This window comes from Pseudomyrmex gracilis, unplaced genomic scaffold (assembly GCF_002006095.1).
Source record: "Pseudomyrmex gracilis isolate BER0280 unplaced genomic scaffold, ASM200609v1 scaffold_124, whole genome shotgun sequence".
Taxonomy (NCBI): Eukaryota; Metazoa; Arthropoda; class Insecta; order Hymenoptera; family Formicidae; genus Pseudomyrmex; species Pseudomyrmex gracilis.
This window is the reverse complement of record NW_018020708.1, coordinates 207,406-227,622: the sequence shown is the minus strand read 5'-3', so window position 1 is coordinate 227,622 and position 20,217 is coordinate 207,406. Positions and strand designations below refer to the sequence as shown.

The window sequence follows — 20,217 nt, the reverse complement described above, 5'->3', positions numbered from 1 at the left end:
GCTAAATGAAACGGTATAACGTGATTTTAACAGAAAACATCAAAGAAAAAAACACATAGCGGCAACATATATCGTGTATATAAATATTGTTTAGAAAATTATTTTCACACGAGTTAAAGAGAAAAACTTACAGCGAAGAGGTAAGAATAAAATATCGGTTCGGAACATGTTATTTCTTCTAGTTAATACGTCGATTATATTTTCTGAAAGCTTCGCAGCAATAGACGTCGCAATATTTTCCGCGGGGCTTTGGCTTTCTCCCAAATATAAGTGTATTCGACGTTTTCCTCTTGGCTTGCAGCGCGCCGCGACAAACTACATTGCGTTGTAAAGGCCGTACTGTCAGCCGTAAAACCTCTCGCGAGGCATTCGCGAAATATTGATTCCCGTTGAAAGCAGTTTGGACGCAGCTGAGACCGCGTTCGCGGCGAATACACTTTTCCGATGCGCGCGCGCGACAGGCACTCGTTTTTACAAATTTTCAATAATGGACGGTACACAATAGAAACGACGAAATGTGCGCCGCGCGTCCGCCTCTTATTTCCCGCGTCGTGAAAAGCTATCGTACAAAACGCACATTAATTCAGAATCGCTTTCCCCTTTCCCTCTCCTCTTCTCTCTCGCGTGGTTTTTCGGTTTCTCCAACCGGACCGAAACAGATCACTTCCGGCAAAGCGAGCCGGTAAGGGAACGGGCAACTGGTGGTTGACGCGGTTAAAGACGGAAGCGGTAAGAAATTTATATAGCGGGAAAGTTTTGTTTTTCTTTCGATTCGATGTTTTTCCTCGCGGGAAAAAACATTCTTGAGCGACGCAAGATTCTAAATCGAAAACGTCTTCTTTAACTTCAACTTTTCTGATCGGAAAATAAAATTTTCACATTTTTCTACGAGCGCGAAGTACAATTTGTTTGTTTTTTTCTTTTGTAATCGAGCGGAGAGAATGGAAGGTCGTTCGAGAACGTAATTTATAATTACACGGTGTTTCAAAGTGCGGGGCCAATAAACCCTGGCGTTTTCTCTTAAATAACTTGTCATCGCCGGGGAAAGAAGTATTTGCTCACCGGGAGAAAGAAAAATTGCTGGAAACTCGCCGCGCGGCGTCGTTCGCCGAGCTGCGAGTTAAGAAACAGAATGTAATCCGTCGCGGAAAACAAAAAAAAAAAAAGAAAGAAAGAGACAATAAAACTAAAAAACACCGTATCGAAGAACGATCGCTCGCGCAACGAGCGAGTATTTACTACGCGGGAGAGTACGAACAAATGCGAGCGCTCGCGCGTGTGACGGACCAATGGCGGCGGGGCTTCGCGAACCGGAGAAAAGCGTGCCGTGGACAAGTCTATCCATCTTGCTCGGCTGACAAATCTGGGGAAGTGGAGTCTCGAACGCAGCACCGAGGCCTCTCATGGGACTTAATAACGACAGACAAAAAAAAAACGCGACACGAACTCCGCTCCCTGGGAGTCGCGAGATATCCGAGCGATCCGCTCGCGCGCGATCAATGAATCGTTGGCTCATCCCGTAGACACTGTTGCGTTATTGTATCGCTTTTTTTTCTTTCCCAAACTCGCACACAACGCGCCGCAAATTAACATCGAACGTTAATTTACGTTATTATTAATTTCACAAATTTTTCTAAATTTACATTATTTATATTGTCACTAATTTTGTTTTTATAAGTAACTTTTCAGATTAATTTTCGTGTATGAATATAAGGTCATGAAGAGCCGTTCGCAGGGTGTTGTGCGGAAGTGTGAGTATGTATATATGTATATGAATGCACATATATGTATATATATGTATTCACGTGTAATATTTTTCACGTGAGTTTTTAGAATTGTAATTCCAATTCTTTAAATCATATAGGATGCTAATTTTGCATCTCATATATGAAGGATCCCGAATACCCCCCCTCCAACTAATTTTTAAAATATTGCGAAGAAAACTCCTTAGTCAGGAGTCGAACCTGGAATCTCCGGCTTTCCGGGCCGTATGAGATGTAAAATTAGCATCCTATATTTAAAGAATTGTAATTTCAATTCTAAAAACTCACGTGAAAAATATTACACGTGAATACATATATATACATATATGTGCATTCATATACATATATACATACTCACATTTCCGCACAACATCCTGCGAACGGCTCTTCATGACATTATATTCATATATTATTAGTTTAAAAACTATATAGCCTGATAATAATCTCTATTGATTACCAATTGTTTAATTTTCGTGTATTTTACTTGTATGTTTTACGAATAAAATTGTAAACACACTATTATCGTGAATCACGGCCGGAGGGCATTTTAAAATTAAAAAAAAAACCCCGGGATCGACTTTTTTTTTTAATTGCGCTCAAACATGAAAATTTCCATTCGAGATAAACGAGCGCTGATCGTTACGCTTGTTCGCACCCCGACACGACTCGCCGGCTCGTCGGCCAGCCGCGTCTTACTTGTGTACGCGGCTAATTGTGACGTCGGGAGAGACGAGATAGTGAAGAGATCATTACGTCGTAGAGATCTACCCATTTATGGATTGCGCGGCCATCTGGCCGACCGGGTTTCGCATGTAAGATAAAGCCGTTTCGAACGAAACGTATTCGACCTCCCGTGAGTATCGAGTATTTTGCACCAAGCGAGACGAGGACACACGCTCATGTAGGCGAGCTACACGCGATTAATTTTTCCGTTTCCATTCTGAGGAGACATTCCGCTTACTCTTTCTCGTCGCGCGTTTCTTCGATTCGTGCTTCGAAAGTTTCAACTTTCCAGCAAAACCGGATAAGATAACATCTTCCGCGAACGCATTCATTTTGTATCTGTTCCAACTATTTGAGCCGTCGCGAAACTGACGGATCGACGATCGTGGGAGAACAAAAAAAAAACGCGTAAGAATGGATGGCAAGCGTGGATGATGAGCGACACGTGAGAAAACTTTCTTGATGAAAAAACCATTGATCGTAGCGATATATCGATATTGTGCGAGATTCGAGGAAGAAAAGTTTTAAGTAAATTCTCGATCAGATATAATTTTTATTGTATGTTAATAAAATTATGTATTTTATTTATACTTTTTTTTTTTCATTCCTTGCGTTTCGCACGAGACAACTTTTTGCAGAGTAAAATTGTGTTTTGATCGCGACGCGAATGACTTTCGCTACTTTCTCTGTCGTCCGGGATGCAATTTCGCCGTTTGTTGATGCGAGATCTCGATCTCAGCGCGTAACTATCGGATCGTTCTCTCGTCGAAAGTAAAATCGCACACATGTGTGTTACGTACGAAAAAAATACTGTCGATTTCTCTTCGGTGTAAAGAGGAATATTCATATATTCACGTCGTTTCTTCCCGGTTTATGTGTTTTATTTCTAATATTTATTTCTCCAATATTCTATGTGAGATGGAGAACGCAAATCGCATTTCGACTCTCTTCGTGATCACATATATACGTAAACGTATATATATATATATACGTTTCTCGATTTGTGCATTAAATAAAGAGAATTGAATCCGACGAAGTTATCGGCGTGAGTTGATCGGGTTCGTGCGTTTAAAACTTCCGAAAGACGAGTCTTTTATAGATCAAACGGAGAAACTATATACATATATATATGTAGTAATTGGTTCGATGTTTCCGGGTCGTTGTTTTCGGAATGTCAAAGATGCGCGAATAACTTTCGCAATCTCGTCGTTTATCGCGCTTGTCCGGGGGGGGGAGGGGGAGGGGGAATGAACGTCCGTTGATCCGTGCACGCGCCGAGAAAACGAGAATTCATTGACTCTCGACGGGAAGAACTCCCGACGAGAGGAGGGAAGAGAGCTCGCGCTCGAGAGCTCGAACTAGATTTTCGATCGGGGGAACTTCCCACGATAGTGTTGGGTAAGGTCGGCTTCTCCGCTGATTTTATGCGCGTTCGGGTATGCGCGCGCTCCGCTTCATTCTCCTCTCATCCGCCTCGACGGCGGCGGCGGCGCAAGAGCGGAAGCCGGATGAGCGACGCGAGAATCGGCTCCCAGAGATAATTGCATCCCGAAGAACTTTGCTCGAAGATACGATATATATATATATATATATGTATATATGCGAGCGGATTCGTCGAATGACTCTGCGTCTCACATAAATTTTAGCAGTCTTTTGAATTAAATAAATAAAATATCGATATTGCGGGGTAATACGTTTTGAAAAAATTTACGTGAATTCAATTTGCTTGAACATTTCAATTCCTTCGCTCGCATCTCATATCTTTGAAGATTCGTAACGCATTTACTATGCCGATTTATGTGCAAGAATCGTTAATTAATTTTTAATGAGAATCTAGGAGAATTGTTTACGAGACTAATTGTTGTGACTGATCCGACCGAAATCGCGAGAAGCGCGGACAGCGTGTTTTCCCGGCGAGCGCGCACGCGCGCAGCAGTGCGCTAATTTCCGTGAATCCGCGAGCGCCGGGAAGCGATTTCTTGCGCGACATCGGGGGGTCTCTAACAGGTGGGCGAGACGTGGAGAGCAGCGTCGCGTGGTCACGTCGGTGATCATCATCATTGCGACGACGCGGCCGGCGGTCGGCTTCTTTCGTATAAACTTCTTCGAGGGGCGACTCCGGATACATGTTTCATGAGCTACCACGCGAGAGAGAGGGTTAAGGCCACCGCGAAGCGAAAGCCACGGTGTGGCCACGATTCTACGTCGAACTTCCCCCTTTCGGGGAAAATTTCACGGAACTTCTTGCGGACGCGTCGTCGCGACGCTTCGACTCGTCCTACGATGACCTTAGACGAGGATTCTATATATGTGAGCTCGCCGCGAAAACAGATCCGTTTGAATTGTTGCGTATTGTTGTAATAAAAAAAAAAAAAAAACATTATCAATAGGTTGTGCAAATAAAGAAACTTTTTATTCCTAAATAAAAAAAAAGGAGTTTATAGTATCCACACGCTGGATTTATGCGCAAAATATATTTTTAACGTGTAAATTAAGACATAAAAAATAATACGCAAAAAATTAATACACACAGAAAATTTGAATGAAAATTCTACAATTCGTGTAGGATGTTACTTCGCATTTTAGGATGTTACGTATATGTGAGGGCTGCGAACGGAGATCCCAAGTTCTCGAATCCACACCGTCCGATTTTTCCGAGCCGGTCTCTTTCAAGTCGAGTTCATCGATTGAGAAAAGCAAAAATTGAATCGGGCCTCCAATCAGCTTGAATTGATCGTGGGAAGATGTGGAAGAGGATTGTAAAGAAATATTGTAACCCTTGAGGGAAATCAATAAAATCTCTTTATATCCTTATATATGAATTATCTATTTAATTCCTTTCCCCCCTCCAATGAAATTCAAAAAATCTCAATACGAAAAAGACACTTTGGTCGAGGAGTCGAACCTCCGGCATTTTGCGCGGTCGTCTTTTCATCTAGAATTTTTATTATTCAAAACTAAACGTCTCCCAAGAGATGTCATCATGAAAATTTTGAGAAGCAAATATTTTTTGCACTTTCAAAAAAATGCACAAATTAGAAATTTATTATTTTCTTGCGACATCTTTTTTACGCACAAGCAACTCAAGCTCGCACGCAAAAAAACGAACAAAATCGAATTATTGTAACGCCGCGTCAAATCGAAACGCAGATCTATGAAGAATTTTGAGGACCAACTTTTGCGCTCGGGCTGAAGGAAAATGAGAATTTCGTTAATTCCCTCGTAATATCATTTCGCACAAGCGCGATACAAGTGTACGCAGAAATAGTGAACTATATATACAAGAGGTACAATCTAGATTACACTAGCTCTAATGTCTACCTGACCCCATTTGGCGTATTTATCAAGACGAAATATGGCAAAGTTTAGCAGCGCCATGTGACGCCACACGGGATAGTAAAGATTAAGAATGGTTGCGTTCTCGCGCAACCCACACACACGTTCTCTCCACGGCCCGCGATTTGTGTGTGCTGTTCCAAGATGCGTGCGGCGCCGGGATCTCCGAAGATGTGAGAGACGCGCACAGGAATTCGAATATTAAAACGAAAAAGAAGAGGAGTCGGGGCGCCGTCTTTGGAAATTCGCTCGCGACGAGAAGGAGAAATCCTATTTAAGTCTTTTCGCGAATTGGGTCGCGGTTCGAACCGCGACGAAACGGCGCGACGTTTTAATAAAACACACGGGCCGCGCGAGAATTCGAACAAGCTGCGAATGTTGATTATTTCAAAGTCGTTTAAATAGCATGACTGAATATCCAACTGGATCAACCGCGCTCTTGCGAAGTTCTTCACGTGACGAAAGTTTCGGAGCTATATATCTCCAGACGCCACAGATGTTCCTTCATAAACATTCGTTAAAATTAATAGAACTTTAAGCGAGACAGAACTTCCCGAAACGTCTTTCCAAGATATATACATATATACATATATCCTTAAATCATATTTATTTGAAAGCGAGGCGAAGCGAGCATTAAATTTCGAAAACCGGGAGAATACGCGCGCGCGCGCGGACAGCTTTCGACAGATTTTCTCTTCGAGATCGCGTCTCCTTCAATATAAACCATCGCGGGTCCCGAGACCCATTGAGAGAATCCCACAAATTTACGTGGATCGCAAATATCCGAAAATTCGGATTCGCCGTTATGAATACAAATGCCCGATGGGGTACGTATGGGTCTTCCCGCTTATCTCTCTCGCTCAACCGTATCTCGTAAGTCGTCGGGTGTGTGTGCGCGCGATGTGAGCTTTGAGAAAAAAAAACCCGCCGCTCTTGCTCTTGGACGAAGAAGCCGGCCGCGGCCGATGCTGCTCTGAATCACTGGGCGGCGAGATATTCTCTCTCTCTGATCGATGTACTCGCGATGTATACGACTTACCGCGTCCGCCCGTGGGAATGCGCGTGGCGCTCGATTAAGGCAATCCTTCCGAGTTCTTCTCCCGATGCGGGAGAGAATAACGCGCTATAATTTTTAATTAAAATTAATTAAGATTAAATCTTTGTAACTGTATTCCACGTAAATGTATTGTTGTTGTATATTCTGTGTAGTTATATTTTTTTTCTCTCTTTGTATTTCTTTTCTAAAGCAAAAAACTTCATTCACGAGATTAGAAATGAAGATAAAATGGAAACGTTTGCGCGCGAAACAATCGGTGGCAAATCCAATTAACTGTAACGTCTGTTAAATGTCATGCCCCACAATCGCAAACGAAAGGTAGGAAAGCCGAAATGATGGAAATAACGATATAAAGGATAATAGATGACATATTAAATTTGCCTCTAACAATTTACTATCCCAGTTTCCCGTAATGGATTTCTAGTGTAGCGAATTTAATAGACATTTTGATATCACGTGACGTCAGTATTGTTGTACCGCCTCCCGTCAAAATCCAAGCTGTATACGAGAAAACATGTCAGCTGGGAATACGTAATAAACTTCTGAAATTCGCATTTGTGTTCATAAATATTGACAGTCGGTCGACGTAATTATTAATTACCTCGTAATTGCTCATTACACATTTCATTTATAGAGCCGCACTCCGCTTTGTGACGTTGGAATTTGACAGACGGCTTTTAAAGCTTGTTGCATTGCATTAAAATGCTTTACCAATGTATTACGTGAATTAACGTTTCAACAATAGATAATAATAACAAGAGAGAAAAGAAGAGAGAGAGAGAGAGAGAGAGAGAGAGAGAGAGAGAGACATGTATACTTATATTGCAATTTTATGCCTCGTACAATGACACAATTGCGAATAATTAAACTAAAGCGTTCAGTGTGTGTGTGTGTGTGTGTGTGGATGTGTGCGTGTGCGGTGAAAAATACCACAAGGATTAAAATAATTGGATGCTTCAGTAAAATGCAATTCATCTACATTAATTTTTAATCAGATAAAATCTCAAGCACGTGCAAAATTATGTCACACACACACACACACACATGATATCACACATGATACACATATGATCGCAGAGAATATTCTTACACAAAAAAAACTATATATATATATATATCTCTGTCAAAAAAATACTTTAATTAACTTACTTTTAAATTAATTTTTTGTTAATTATTTTTCCTCTACAGTACGTTTTCTCTCACAGAGCAACAATTTTATCTGAACGTGTAAACAGCAAGAGAATAAACATTGTTTGGCAAATCATCCAAATAACTGAAATTTGGCTGGTGGTTCAGTTAAGTAATTTCCCGTCTGCAAAACATAACGCTTGTGATTCGTTTCACGTATTTCGCCGCAATTGCCGTTATTAGTGCTAACGATTTAATAACTATTTCGAATTCCTAGCGCGTGTTGTTAGCTTTGAAACAGTTTATAATGCAATTTTGAATAATATAATTTACTAGAGAGAAAGAAAGAGAGAGAGAGAGAGCGCGCCAAGTAGGAGAACAAATTAAAACAATAAATAAACATGCGACACTTTAATTATTGTTATACGAAGCGGAAGCGGAAGATTCGTCTCGTTTGCGCAGAGGAAAACGACCGATGGAAATTCGAACGAAACGAGCGAGACGGGCTCGTCGAACGGAAACTCGCATTAATCCGCGGCACATTATGTACTTCCCGTTTTCCATCGCCTCTCTCATTGGTCCCGTTTTCCTCGCTATCCGCTTTTCGCTTCATTTCTCCGACTCGCGTTATGATATCGCGGCAGTATTTACCGCGATGGCGTATGGCCAAAGCGGAGAGAGAGGTCCCATTTGCCGAGGCACATTCGTCGATGACCGGACATCGGAAATGCGAAAGATGATCATGCATTTCCGGTTTAATAGCGACTCCAAAAAAGAGAGAGAGAGAGAGAGAGAGAGAGAGAGAACAACTTTGGCGCTTCGTTGTTTAACTTGCGTGAAATATAATTTATCTCGTTGCAAAATCGCAACTTATCTATTCGTTTTTGTACAAAAAGACTTTTGTTTAGCTAACAACAACATATTTTACAATATTCATTTTGACTAGTTTTTGTTTTTAAATACTTTATTTATCTAAGATGGTATATATTATTACTTTCTCTCTCTCTCTCTCTCTCTCTTTCTCTTTCTTTTTCTTTCTCTCTTATTTAGTTTTTATGTCAGTTTTATATATATTTAAAAGTATATTTTAAGATATAATATTGTTTATTAATGTTGTTTAAAAATGACTTGTTTCTTTTTTTGTCATAAATAAACTTATTCCCGAAAACGAGTAATTTACTTTGCTCGATTTCATTCTGTAATTACCCGATGCAAATGTCTCATCCGATGCAAATGTCGAGAGCAAAATTTTTGTGAGGCGTTTGGCTGCAAAATTTGTTATTAAAAAACACAATCGAATTGATACACGACCTGTCGTATCCAATAAATAACTCGGCAGCTCTTATGATGAAAAAACTATCCAAGATCGCTTCCTGGATTATTAAACACGCAGTGTCATCTAATATGCAAAGGCCGGAACTGCCAAAGCGACTTACCAGCGCATGTAAAGTTACCTTGTTACCTTGTTAGGATATTTCCCTAACAAGAAGTTATTAAAATCAGTCACTTTCAGATGGCGTCTATCAAGCGTCAATATTTGACTAATCGTATTTGACTACATAATCAAGCAATGTGATTGATCGATTTGCCAAGTTATTAGTACGCACAGAGATCGAAAAGAGACTAGATAGAAATCGATACACATAATCGATGCACGTAGTATCGAGCGCCATGTTTATCGCATATATCGATCTGGTCACATTTACGATTGGTCGCCACTGCGCGCCCGCGGGAACTTGCGCTACGCTTTGCCCGAATAGTTAATAAAATATTAAAAATCTTTATTTACTAAATATTGTGCGACACACGTGATTTAATTTTAGAAAATATTTGCGCGGAGAAAATGTCTGTCTCTTCCACGCAAAGAACATGGCAATATTATTTTGTCGAAGATAATAGAATTTTTACATATTCGCGCAAGCACGAGACAATATTGTCATAAAGTTGATAATGAGAAAAAAAACAAAATCAAAATGTTAAAAAAATCAGCAAAATATCCGTGAGAAACTAAATAAGAAAAATGTTTTCTCTTGCGATAAAAATATTTGTTTATACGTTCACTTTTATACGTCAAGCTGTGACTGATGCCAACGCCACGGTGTGATTACCTCAACAACTACAGGAAAGCGAGAAACTGATCTTGGACATGTTCCTCTCGTCGTCAGTCATATGAGTAGGTTGTAGGGGCTCGTTGTTTGAATTCTAGTCCAGAAAGGGGAGATGAGTGATGCCGAACTTCAGGAGGAGGAAAGAGAAGTTCTACTGTCCATTTACGATGGCGATCCGGCGTTTAAACAGACGACACCGACGACGTTTCAATACAAGGTTCACAATTCTCTTCAGATTTTACGCGGTTATGTTACGTCTGTTGTGCAATGATTTTTTTTTTAACTTTATGCACACAGTACGGAGAGGACGACGGTACAAAGTCGTTCCTGCTGGAGATATCATGGGGCGCAAGGTATCCTACGGAAAAACCGACCATCAATATGAACACGTTTTACAATAAGCATATGTAAGTTCGGCCAAGTAGCGGTGTATATTCTTGCATTCGATTACTTTGATTAAAGGTGAATAATTGGAATATACAGTGTGCAAGAGGTAAAAGACAAGGTGGTGAGTCACATAGAGGCTGAGGCTGAGCAATGGTTAGGTAGCGCCATGACGTATACCTTATTTCAGTCTGTTCAAGAACATTACGCAGACTTGGTGTCCACACAACCGGAATCCGTTGTGGATATCAATTCTCACACCAGTAGGCTCAAGATTACCGAGGAGATTCAACAGGTGTGTGAGCAAAATGTTCATTTGCGCATCATTAATGGAAATTTTTATAGAAGCAAAATGTGACACACGTAATGTTCTTTCTTTAGGTCGAGGAAGCAATAAAGAAACCCAAGAAAGAACATCTGAGCAAAGCGCAAAAACGCAGACAGTGGAACAAGGCGGATTGCAAGGGTGAAAAGCCAAGAGGCTGGAACTGGGTGGATATAGTAAAACATTTGTCACAGACTGGACCTAGAACGGAACAAGATTCTTAGCTTGAGCGGTTGCATATACCATTTTGTACATACAAAATCATGTTATATTTTTGTAAACTGTTGGAAATACATAGTTATTTCCTTATCCACTTCCTAAAATAGTTTTTGCATCATTATTTTACGACCAGATTTATAGATGTAGATAAAAATATGGATCATCTAACGTAATACAAGTATTTTAGCTTCGAATCAGTACGGTTTCAACATACAGTAAGATTCCAGTAATTTCAAGCATTACAAAAGTTTCGATTTCTCTTTTATGAGTGACTCGATAGGTTCTACTAGTGATAATTGTTCGATCTTCACTGCGCACGTAGAGAATGCGCGTCTATCCTCTAAGAGTCTAAGAGAAAGAAAAATTTAAATATCTGTCGTTTCTTGCTACCAGTTGGTTTCAGTTAACTGAAAAAAAAAAGAAAATAATTTTGAATTCTAAAAAGAAATCGCTCTTATATAGGCTCGAAATTACTAGACTTCTGCTGTAACTATCTTCTAAATTAGTAAATACATAATAAATTCGTATTGTCCGACTATTTAACGTAATATTGTCTTCCAAAACAGATCTCGATCTCTTTTGCATATTACAACTAATAAACTATCATTTTCATCAGTTTCCATGGAAACCCCATGAAATCTCCACGCTCCAACTGTCAACAAGTTCGTTTCCGTATTCCATCCTAAAATAGAATTCAATAATCGTATCATTTTATTAAATATCAAATATAATCCAATATGATTACACGTACCTTTCGTCTTCAGATCGGCGAGAAATGCTGAATAGTCGTTAGATACGATCAAATCCCCGGCGCAGACACTTTGGATCACTAGCGGCAGTTTTGTATCGGTATCGGAGTTGGCAAGTTTTTTGTAAAGAATATACGTATTTATTAACGGGTGTGACAGTTCGGAAGTTTCAGATTGCATCAATAAATCCTACGCGCGAGATTGAGAAAAAAAAAATAAACAAATATAACAAATTATGTATGTGTGCAAAAAATTATTTAAAAAAATCATTTTCTTTACTCACAATTGGTATCTTTTGCGCTATGCAAATGTAAAATCCGCACATGGAAGCGTAAAAGTACGCCTCCAGTATATCAGTAGGTTGTACATTTGTTTTGAGAATTACAAATATACTTCTTGTCTCAATGTCCATCGTTATTAGATACTTTCTATCCTCGAAAAATGTCAACAGAAAGTTCATTTCCATGGATGAAATTGCATCTTTTTTCAGGACACTCGCAAACGAGACGCCAATCTTTATATCAAACCCGCAAACTCTCTTCGCTAAAATCAAATGTGTAATATTAGGCGCGTACAGTTTCTTCTATATTATAACACAAACACAAATATAATGGTACAATTCCAATAAAAACGTACTTACTAGGATTTCCAAGTCGAAATATCGATTCTTTTTTATTGATAATTTTCGAATCCGGAATCCGCTCGTTCGTCATGTAATTTCTAACTACTAAAGCCAGTCTAGCTTCATTCAACGTATCTAAACACAGTGCTTTAACCGCCAAATAATTGGCCAAGAGATGGACTGCCACCAGGAAGAGATACAATTCTATTAAGTATCTACATATACGTACATCACTCATTAATAATATACCGCGTGATATAACAATCATTTAAAAAAATATATATATCAAGTGATATCAGATACACACCGTCCATCCTGAAACAATGACAATATAAATATCCCGAAGAACGACGCGATCAGATTTACACATGTCTCCTGACTGCCGTCTTTCGCAGAAACGTCTGCCAGATTATTTCTTATTGCCTGTAAAAACACGCAAGAAAGTAATCTTGCCGCTAAAAAAAAATTTATCATTTCTTATTATTTACCTGATGCTGAGTAAGCGCCGCTCTTGTGGCTCCACCAGCAACACCGACGATGGATTTCATGACGGTTGAGATGCAGAGAATCACAAGGGAATACGACGAGAAGTACTGAACGAGTAATTCAATCCCCATTGCCAAATCGTTCAGAATATCAGCGACTAGTCTCCACTTTTTACACTGTCCGTCCAAGTCAGTTCTGTAACGAGAAAAATACGTCCTGAATCTTTTGATATAGTCACAAGGTATCAGTCACAAAAGCATATCTAAAGTCACAACAGACGCTCCTAACTAAAGCAAATCTGATGAGACAGTTCTTGTTCATTCTTTACCCATTCCACCACGCGAACACTATACTCCCAATCATGCCAGTACCATTTTTCATGATCCACGTGATTGCGGCTGCCAAGGGTGTTGCGCTTGATTCTCCAACTCCTATTCCTTTCATTATAGAATGAGTTGTTAGCGTGCCCATTATAGTACTCGCAAAAGCCTAGAAAGATTATTTGTTTCTTTAATTATATACATTATTGGTGAATTTATTATTTAATTTATTTAGTTATCGAACATTATTGGGGCTGAAGAAGCATCATCAATTTATTGTAATCATTCGTCAGTTTTCTCAACGAATCTCATGTTTATATCGGCTGCGTTCAGAATTCAATGATTAAAAGCGCTTTCAACAGCTTTAAATATTCTGTTGAAACAATTTTCGCGCCATTTCCACATACATACATCCAATTAGATTAGAGATCAAACATGTACAAAACATAAATATAAATAATATTTTGTTGCAATATTATTTTGCACTGCTCTATGTTATTTTTCATTAGTAGAAATAAAAAATGGATGGATAGCAATAATAAATATTGCTATATAGATAACGATATCAGTTTAAATAATATATTTACTCGTCAAAGCTAAAAGAACCAAATAATAAAAAGAATAAAAACTAAATTCAGAAATTTGAAGAAATGAAAAACTTCGAAATGAAAATTATCATAAATTAATATAGAAAGAAAAACTCTAATTATTTATTGTATCAAATCAAAAATGTTTTACACAAGTAAAAAATTAAAAAAAATATATCGTTGCGACATTTTGAAAAATCGTTGAAAAAGACCAGAAGTTACGCTTTTCTATGATCTAATCATATTTTTATGCGGTGCAAAATTTTAAAACAATTTTTATAAATATTATATTATATGCAGACGACATAAAAGAATACAATGAAATTATCAGAATGTAATTTTATTGTCTAGTTTTACATGTGTATTAGCATTACGCCTGAAAAAAATAAACAAAAATAATATTAAAAAATAATACTAGAGATAAGCAAATCGAACTTGGGGACAAGGAGAGAGGAGCGTACATCTATTCTTTTCTCAGAGAACGAATCAGAGAACGCTACCTTTTGGACAGTGCAGCGCAACATCCTCATGTTGTAAAATCGTAAACCGCTAGGAGGCGTTCGCAGCAGAGTAGAAAATCTTTACAACAGTAGATGCGGTCAAGGTCTTACTGCAGATGTTTTGAAACATCATTCTATCTTTATTCTGCATTTAACGAGAAATAAAGATAGAATAATGTTTTGAAACGTTTGCAGTGAGATTTTGACCGCACCCAGTGTTGCAAGCTTGATCTATCAATCGTAGCAAAGAAACTAACCTGCACGGTGTCCCATATCTGATACTCCGTATAATCGGGATGCACGCTGTCCGGATAGCCTTGCGGCAGGAATATCTCTTTGAGAACGGACACGATCCGGGAGTCGGCGGCCGGCGACCCGACAGATTCGAGTTTCACCTCGTTTACGCTAGTGCCGCCTAACCAACAGGTGTCATGCGGGTTAGCATGCGGATGGTCGATATGCGAAAATAATAAAGAATTTATTCATACACATTTTTGTTATTACAAAGCGAACTCTCTCTCTCTCTCTCTCTTACCCTCTGATTTCACGTAACTCGTCTCTTTCCCGTTTCCGTAACTCTCCCGAAACAAGACACGCATGTTCGCAACGGTGTCGTAAAAATCGACGCGTTCGCCGTTTCCCCAACGCGCCGCTAATGGCTAACTGATCCGCATCTCACGTATGACGATAGTGTGTATGTGAAATCCTCAAAAATTTAGGTATCGGTTGTTAATTAAAAAACCCTCGTTAAGATCCTTCGTTACCTACAATTCTACATAGTCCAGAATTGCAAAATTACATTTTGAAACATTTACACACTGTGATAAAATATTCTAAGCGCAACATATCTGTGATTTGTGAAATAAACTTTTTTTTAAACAAATTTAAGTCGCCTAACTTACACACACACACACACGCACACACGGCTAGCTGTTCCTCTTCGCTGCACTTTTGCCGAATATCACACACGCGTCGCCGATTATTCCGTTCAACTGCGCGATGCAAGTATCGAGTCGGTTTTTCACTTTACTTACGTAAGCAACATTTTTCACTTTACTTACGTAAGCAACATTTTCCCGAGGATAACTCGCGACATTTCGATCTTTCTGTTCCGTATTGTCGCTCGTAATTTTTTTTGTCTCCGCGTTATTAGAATTGTTCATTGTTTCTGTGTCTACTACTGATTTGTTCTCTTCGTTTTGTGAGTTAATATCAAAACTTCTGTTCGTCGAAATTTTATTGTTCTTTACTTTTTGCGTCGAACTGTCTCTCGATCCGACGAAACAGCTTAGAAAAAATCGACGAGCTCGGCTTCGGCGTCCCATCGAAGTGTCGTATTGCACGCCTCGGGAAATCTTCTTTTTCTTGATTTTCCAGCTAACAATATCATTAACGATTGCATTCTCCTTAATTTTTTCCGATCTTTTGTTCAAAGCGGCGGCGCGTAAAGTTTTCAAATCTCTCACGTTCCTCGATCCCCGACCGATTTCTTTTCCGGATTTTTCAGCGCGCGAAATGGACCTTCGATGCGTTTCCGACGGCTCGGATACGCGCGATCTATTCGGCCGTTCATCATCTTCGATTGATTTATCGCCGCGCAGATAATCCTCTTTAAATACGGCCGACTCGTTCGGCGCTTTTACTTCCCGCGCACGTTTCGCGAATGATGAACGAGCGGATAAATCAATGCTGCCCGGTGGCACAGATTCGTCCCCTTGAAAATTTCTTTCGCATCGCGCGCCGGTTCGTTTCTTGTCGTTTTTCGTCGGGTCATTTAATTCCGACGGTGTCGACCTGGAATCGTCGAAACGTGTGTTTTAAAAAAATTTTATAAAATTTCTGAAAAAAAAAACGGATTTTTCATTGTCTTACAAAAGTTTTAATTTCTCTTTTGATGAGTCGCGCCCCGATAACGGAGTCTTATTTTTGTTTTTAAACGCAACGATCTCATCCCGTAGTCGCAAGATTTTGCTGTTCAGTCCGGCCAAAGCGGCCACGAGATTATCGATAATAATTTCCGCGTCTCCGGATGTCCATTTTTTTTCGACAGCGCGCGTGTCCATCATCTGTTTTCTCAGTCAAACAGTTCAGTTTGACGCGAACGATCTTCACGCCGAAGTTTGTTCGATCGACAAAAAAAAAAAAAATTTCGGAGCGACAGTTGTCACAACATTATCCGCTAAAATTTAAACACATTCAAGATGTAACCGTCGTATTCGACGTATACATACCTGTACGACATGGCCGACGACAAGATCGACGATATTCTGGTGCGCCTCGACGAGATCGAGAAGCTGCAGACGGAACTTCGGCATCTGGTGCCGCGGGTCACGTCTTCTTCTTCGTCCAGGCACCACCAGGATACGCTCCGCGACTCGTCCGCGTCGATCCGCTTCCCGTCCCTCTTCACGTTTCCGATGATTTCGAATTTCGCGTCGTCCCCGAAGACCACCGAGCGCGTGCAAAAGTCAACCGCGCAGATCAATCTCAACAAATGGTCGACGAGCGGCAATCGAACTTCGACGACGAACCTGACGAAAGCCGCGGGAAGATCGTTTTCCAAAAGCGCATTAGCCACGAGAGGAGCGAGCGTTTCCGGAGAATCTTTGAGAGGCAACAACGTCGCGAAGTTGCGCGGATTATCGAGAAACTCGGCGATTTCAAGTTCCGCGGCGAGTTCGACGGTGAGAAACGATGACGCGAATAAAGCGGATAGAAATGCGCAGAAAGCAATTAAAAAGTACCCGAAGAAGAGCGAGGCGGCGAAGATCACGATCAGAAATAAAACGCAGCTGCGTGAAAACGAGAATTCGTGTAAGTTTTGATTTTTCTCGACTCGCGCGTTGCTGATCTCTTAGCTTCTTGCGATTCCTGCATTCACAGTTTGCTGCTCTGTTCAGACATCGGCCAGTCGAGTTCGCGCTGCAAAAACAACAGCGAATTCGGCGGACGCGCGGTCATATCTAAGAGATAGCTGTCGTCCCGATCAGAGAATTTCGACAGCTCGAGAGAAACTCGAAACCCGAACGTTCGTCGAGCGCGTCATGGACAAGCTAAATTACTGCTTTGTGAACAATAAGAAGGTGACCGTTCCGTGTCATCATCCGGGAAGCTGGACGCCCAGAAGGGTGCAAATGTCACCGTCGCCGATAATCGGAGCGACGGATAATTATCCGCGAATGATGCGCGTGTCCTCGGCGAAGATTTCCGTCAATTAACGCGACATATTTATTATTAATACTTGTACATATTGCAGCATTAAAAGAAATTTCAAACAACATATTTTGTTGTTTACTTTAATTATCACAGTAGTAATGATAGTGTAGCCATTTTACACGTTTACGCGCATGTTTTTGTGAACATCCCTCGTAGAGATTTATTGTTACTGATGTGACAAAAATAATTATTTATTTCGAGTATTAAAATCAGTTATGTTGAACAGTGCAGTTTTGATGACATCAATCTCCTCGATGACGATGAAAATATCGACTGAAAACTGTTGAAAATAAATGGATTTGATATTTGATGCTTTCGCGGTGTGTAGTATTAACACACAAAGATGTTTTTTCCTGATACAGTATCAGGCTGCTCTTTAAACTCTGATGAAGTGAGCTGTAATGTTCACGAAACGTCGGTATAAAAATGACACTAACGCGGTTCAAACCCGAAAAAACATCTTTGTGTGTCAATAAATGGATCTTCGGATTTTTCTTCTCTTACAAAAATTTATTATCCCTAATAGGCAAATTGTGAAAATATTGTACACAAATGGCATCATGAATACTGACGATTTTGCAATGATTGCGCTAAGATGATGATTCGCTATAACGCAACAGTTTTGTCGAAATAAAATTTTGTAAATAATACTTGTCAAAAATTGCGAAAGAGTTGTTATGCATTTCCTTAAGTATATACATGAATTAAGTTGATTTCTTCATATGCAATTATATTTCTACATATTTTAAACATCACATAGCTGAAATTGTTTTCTCAATTATTGGACAATTTTTTTTTAAATTAATTTTGCAAATATACTGCTAAAATGATTCGCCATATTGTTATTCTTTTGCCGAAATAATATTTGGAAAGTAATTTTGCGAACAACTACAAATATTTTTCTAAAAGATCAATGTTTTTACATTTATTTCCTAAAATATATCTGTATAATTGCAAATTACAATTTTAGTGCAAGATTTTGTCACATAATTTTGTAAATGTTTTCCTATCAGGGTACTCGTACGGCCAAAATATTTATTTTAAGTATTAAAATTATTGTTGAACAGTGCTTTTATTACTCAAAATAAGTGTTTTTTTTTCTTTTAATAAAAGCACTGTTAAACATAGTTTTTGGCCACAACCAGCAATAAATTTCTGTAAAGGAAGAAGAATTTGAAGATCCCGGTTGATTCCTCAGTCAAGGACATTGTACTTTCACCAAAGAAACCGGTCATGAAAAAAATGTCCCAGAAAGGAAAGAACGAACGAGAGAAAAAGCAGCAGGATGATTATGTAAGTGTTAAAGCGCAGCAGGAACAAGCGGAAGTAATTCGGGCGATTTGTGTATATACCTCCGGGTCGATTTTGACACAAGAGAGAAAAGCACGACAGTCTGTCCTTCTCGCTCTTACGGCATTAGGACTGTCGCGCGGTGACGCATCGCGCACACAGCACGGGACTGTCTTTGGCCAATGATCATCGGACGCACTTTTAAGGACTTTGAAGGTTAGGAAAAACCTGTCATTTCGAATGTATTTGAGTTTTAGGAGTCGGAAAAACTGAATAATTATTGGTAAAAAAATTTTTCTTTTCCAATAGCAGAAACATGGAGAGTGTAATTCAGCAAAAAGTGATAGAAGTTGCCGCTCACGTGGAGCAACAGTTGGACGCGGAGTTGGAGAAATTGGACAAGTTCGACATCAACGATTATGAAAACATACGTGCCCATCGTTTGAACGAGCTCAAACGGATGCAGAAACAAAAGCAGGATTGGCTTGCTTCGGTACAACACTCCAGCATATTTAAAAAAAAACTCTTAGAATATTTAAAAGCTAAAATACTTACTTAAAATACACACACACGTATGTATAGATGATAGTAAGAATTGACAATTTGTTTAAAATTTTGTAATTTTACAGGGTCATGGAGAATATTCGGAACTGTACGATGAGAAGGAATTCTTCGAAATATCCAAGAAGTCAGAAAACATCATCTGTTTATTTTACAAAGACGATTCTCCTCGATGTAAAATAGTGGATCATCATTTCAAGATTCTTGCGAAGAAGCATATTGAAGCGAGATTCTGCAAATTAAATGTTGAGAGATGTCCATTCTTAACTGGTAACACATAAGATTCGTTTGATACGTACGAATACATTTTATTAAATTTTATATGTTAACGTATAATTTTAAACATTACAGAACGGCTACGAATTAGAATCATACCTACAATTGCTCTAATTGTGAACGGCAAAACCAAGGATTATATTGTTGGATTCACTGAATTGGGAAATTGCGATGACTTTTCCACGGCAACGTTGCAGAATCGCCTCGCGCAGTCTGGTGCAATCAATTATGATGACGATTCAAATATTTCAGAATCTAGTAAAAAGTCATTTATATTGAAATCGGTAAAACCTAAGACCATCAAAGGACGTGATGATAATTCGGGTGATTCTGATGATGACGATTGGTAAATTGTAAAATGAAAAACATATATTAATTTACATTTTAGCAAAAGTTTTTATATATTAAATTATAATTAATGTATCAATATGTTTATTCACAAATATTTTGTATTACACGTTTTTGTCTCGTTTTCGTATTAAACAATGAACAATGTTTGTTTTATATAACAATTAAATTTAAACATTTATTATATAATAAACTACAATAATTTATTATATAATAAAT

General features: G+C 39.1%; 4 protein-coding genes across 7 annotated transcripts; 3 read left to right on the top strand and 1 right to left on the bottom strand.

The window, feature by feature from the left end:
• Positions 1 to 10,141: 10,141 nt before the first annotated feature.
• LOC109856581 (RWD domain-containing protein 4) lies at positions 10,142 to 11,150 on the top strand. The gene is made up of 4 exons (XM_020432012.1): positions 10,142 to 10,332; positions 10,413 to 10,522; positions 10,599 to 10,794; positions 10,881 to 11,150. Exons 1-4 carry the CDS (start codon positions 10,228 to 10,230, stop codon positions 11,046 to 11,048), a joined length of 579 nt encoding a protein of 192 aa, XP_020287601.1. The 5' UTR covers positions 10,142 to 10,227; the 3' UTR covers positions 11,049 to 11,150.
• A 102-nt stretch (positions 11,151 to 11,252) lies between these two features.
• Positions 11,253 to 16,389, bottom strand: LOC109856576 (RUS1 family protein C16orf58 homolog). 2 transcript variants are annotated; one of them, XM_020432002.1, is made up of 11 exons: positions 16,180 to 16,389; positions 15,210 to 16,101; positions 14,843 to 15,079; positions 14,565 to 14,722; positions 13,229 to 13,389; positions 12,903 to 13,095; positions 12,722 to 12,837; positions 12,433 to 12,629; positions 12,076 to 12,335; positions 11,795 to 11,981; positions 11,253 to 11,725 (listed from the first exon to the last, which is right to left on the bottom strand). In XM_020432002.1, the coding sequence occupies exons 3-11, from the start codon at positions 14,904 to 14,906 to the stop codon at positions 11,583 to 11,585; spliced, it is 1,479 nt and encodes a 492-aa protein (XP_020287591.1). In that variant the 5' UTR covers positions 14,907 to 15,079; positions 15,210 to 16,101; positions 16,180 to 16,389; the 3' UTR covers positions 11,253 to 11,582. The 2 variants fall into 2 exon arrangements, with proteins under 2 accessions (XP_020287591.1, XP_020287592.1); XM_020432003.1 differs by having other exon boundaries at positions 14,843 to 15,013.
• Positions 16,390 to 16,425: 36 nt separating this feature from the next.
• Positions 16,426 to 17,608, top strand: LOC109856578 (suppressor protein SRP40-like). 2 transcript variants are annotated; one of them, XM_020432008.1, is made up of 2 exons: positions 16,426 to 17,121; positions 17,208 to 17,608. In XM_020432008.1, the coding sequence occupies exons 1-2, from the start codon at positions 16,548 to 16,550 to the stop codon at positions 17,279 to 17,281; spliced, it is 648 nt and encodes a 215-aa protein (XP_020287597.1). In that variant the 5' UTR covers positions 16,426 to 16,547; the 3' UTR covers positions 17,282 to 17,608. The 2 variants fall into 2 exon arrangements, with proteins under 2 accessions (XP_020287597.1, XP_020287596.1); XM_020432007.1 differs by having other exon boundaries at positions 17,191 to 17,606.
• Positions 17,609 to 18,765: 1,157 nt separating this feature from the next.
• Positions 18,766 to 20,216, top strand: LOC109856580 (thioredoxin domain-containing protein 9). 2 transcript variants are annotated; one of them, XM_020432011.1, is made up of 4 exons: positions 18,766 to 19,029; positions 19,126 to 19,306; positions 19,443 to 19,644; positions 19,726 to 20,216. In XM_020432011.1, exons 2-4 carry the CDS (start codon positions 19,130 to 19,132, stop codon positions 19,998 to 20,000), a joined length of 654 nt encoding a protein of 217 aa, XP_020287600.1. In that variant the 5' UTR covers positions 18,766 to 19,029; positions 19,126 to 19,129; the 3' UTR covers positions 20,001 to 20,216. The 2 variants fall into 2 exon arrangements, with proteins under 2 accessions (XP_020287600.1, XP_020287599.1); XM_020432010.1 differs by having other exon boundaries at positions 18,767 to 19,029; positions 19,123 to 19,306.
• Position 20,217: the final 1 nt, after the last annotated feature.

What these genes read in the sequence shown, in the direction of transcription:
- LOC109856581 (XM_020432012.1), top strand. Translation starts at nt 10,228, where the DNA reads ATGAGTGATGCCGAACTTCAGGAGGAGGAAAGAGAAGTTCTACTGTCC. An exon ending in CGACGACGTTTCAATACAAG is followed by an intron (nt 10,333 to 10,412) that starts GTTCACAATTCT and finishes TTATGCACACAG; the next exon opens with TACGGAGAGGACGACGGTAC. An exon ending in TTACCGAGGAGATTCAACAG is followed by an intron (nt 10,795 to 10,880) that starts GTGTGTGAGCAA and finishes TTCTTTCTTTAG; the next exon opens with GTCGAGGAAGCAATAAAGAA.
- LOC109856576 (XM_020432002.1), bottom strand. Translation starts at nt 14,906, where the DNA reads ATGCGTGTCTTGTTTCGGGAGAGTTACGGAAACGGGAAAGAGACGAGT. An exon ending in TCATTGTTTCAGGATGGACG is followed by an intron (nt 12,630 to 12,721) that starts GTGTGTATCTGA and finishes ACGTATATGTAG; the next exon opens with ATACTTAATAGAATTGTATC. An exon ending in CGCCGATCTGAAGACGAAAG is followed by an intron (nt 11,726 to 11,794) that starts GTACGTGTAATC and finishes ATTCTATTTTAG; the next exon opens with GATGGAATACGGAAACGAAC.
- LOC109856578 (XM_020432007.1), top strand. Translation starts at nt 16,548, where the DNA reads ATGGCCGACGACAAGATCGACGATATTCTGGTGCGCCTCGACGAGATC. An exon ending in GCGTGAAAACGAGAATTCGT is followed by an intron (nt 17,122 to 17,190) that starts GTAAGTTTTGAT and finishes CTGCATTCACAG; the next exon opens with TTTGCTGCTCTGTTCAGACA.
- LOC109856580 (XM_020432011.1), top strand. Translation starts at nt 19,130, where the DNA reads ATGGAGAGTGTAATTCAGCAAAAAGTGATAGAAGTTGCCGCTCACGTG. An exon ending in AGCAGGATTGGCTTGCTTCG is followed by an intron (nt 19,307 to 19,442) that starts GTACAACACTCC and finishes GTAATTTTACAG; the next exon opens with GGTCATGGAGAATATTCGGA. An exon ending in GAGATGTCCATTCTTAACTG is followed by an intron (nt 19,645 to 19,725) that starts GTAACACATAAG and finishes TAAACATTACAG; the next exon opens with AACGGCTACGAATTAGAATC.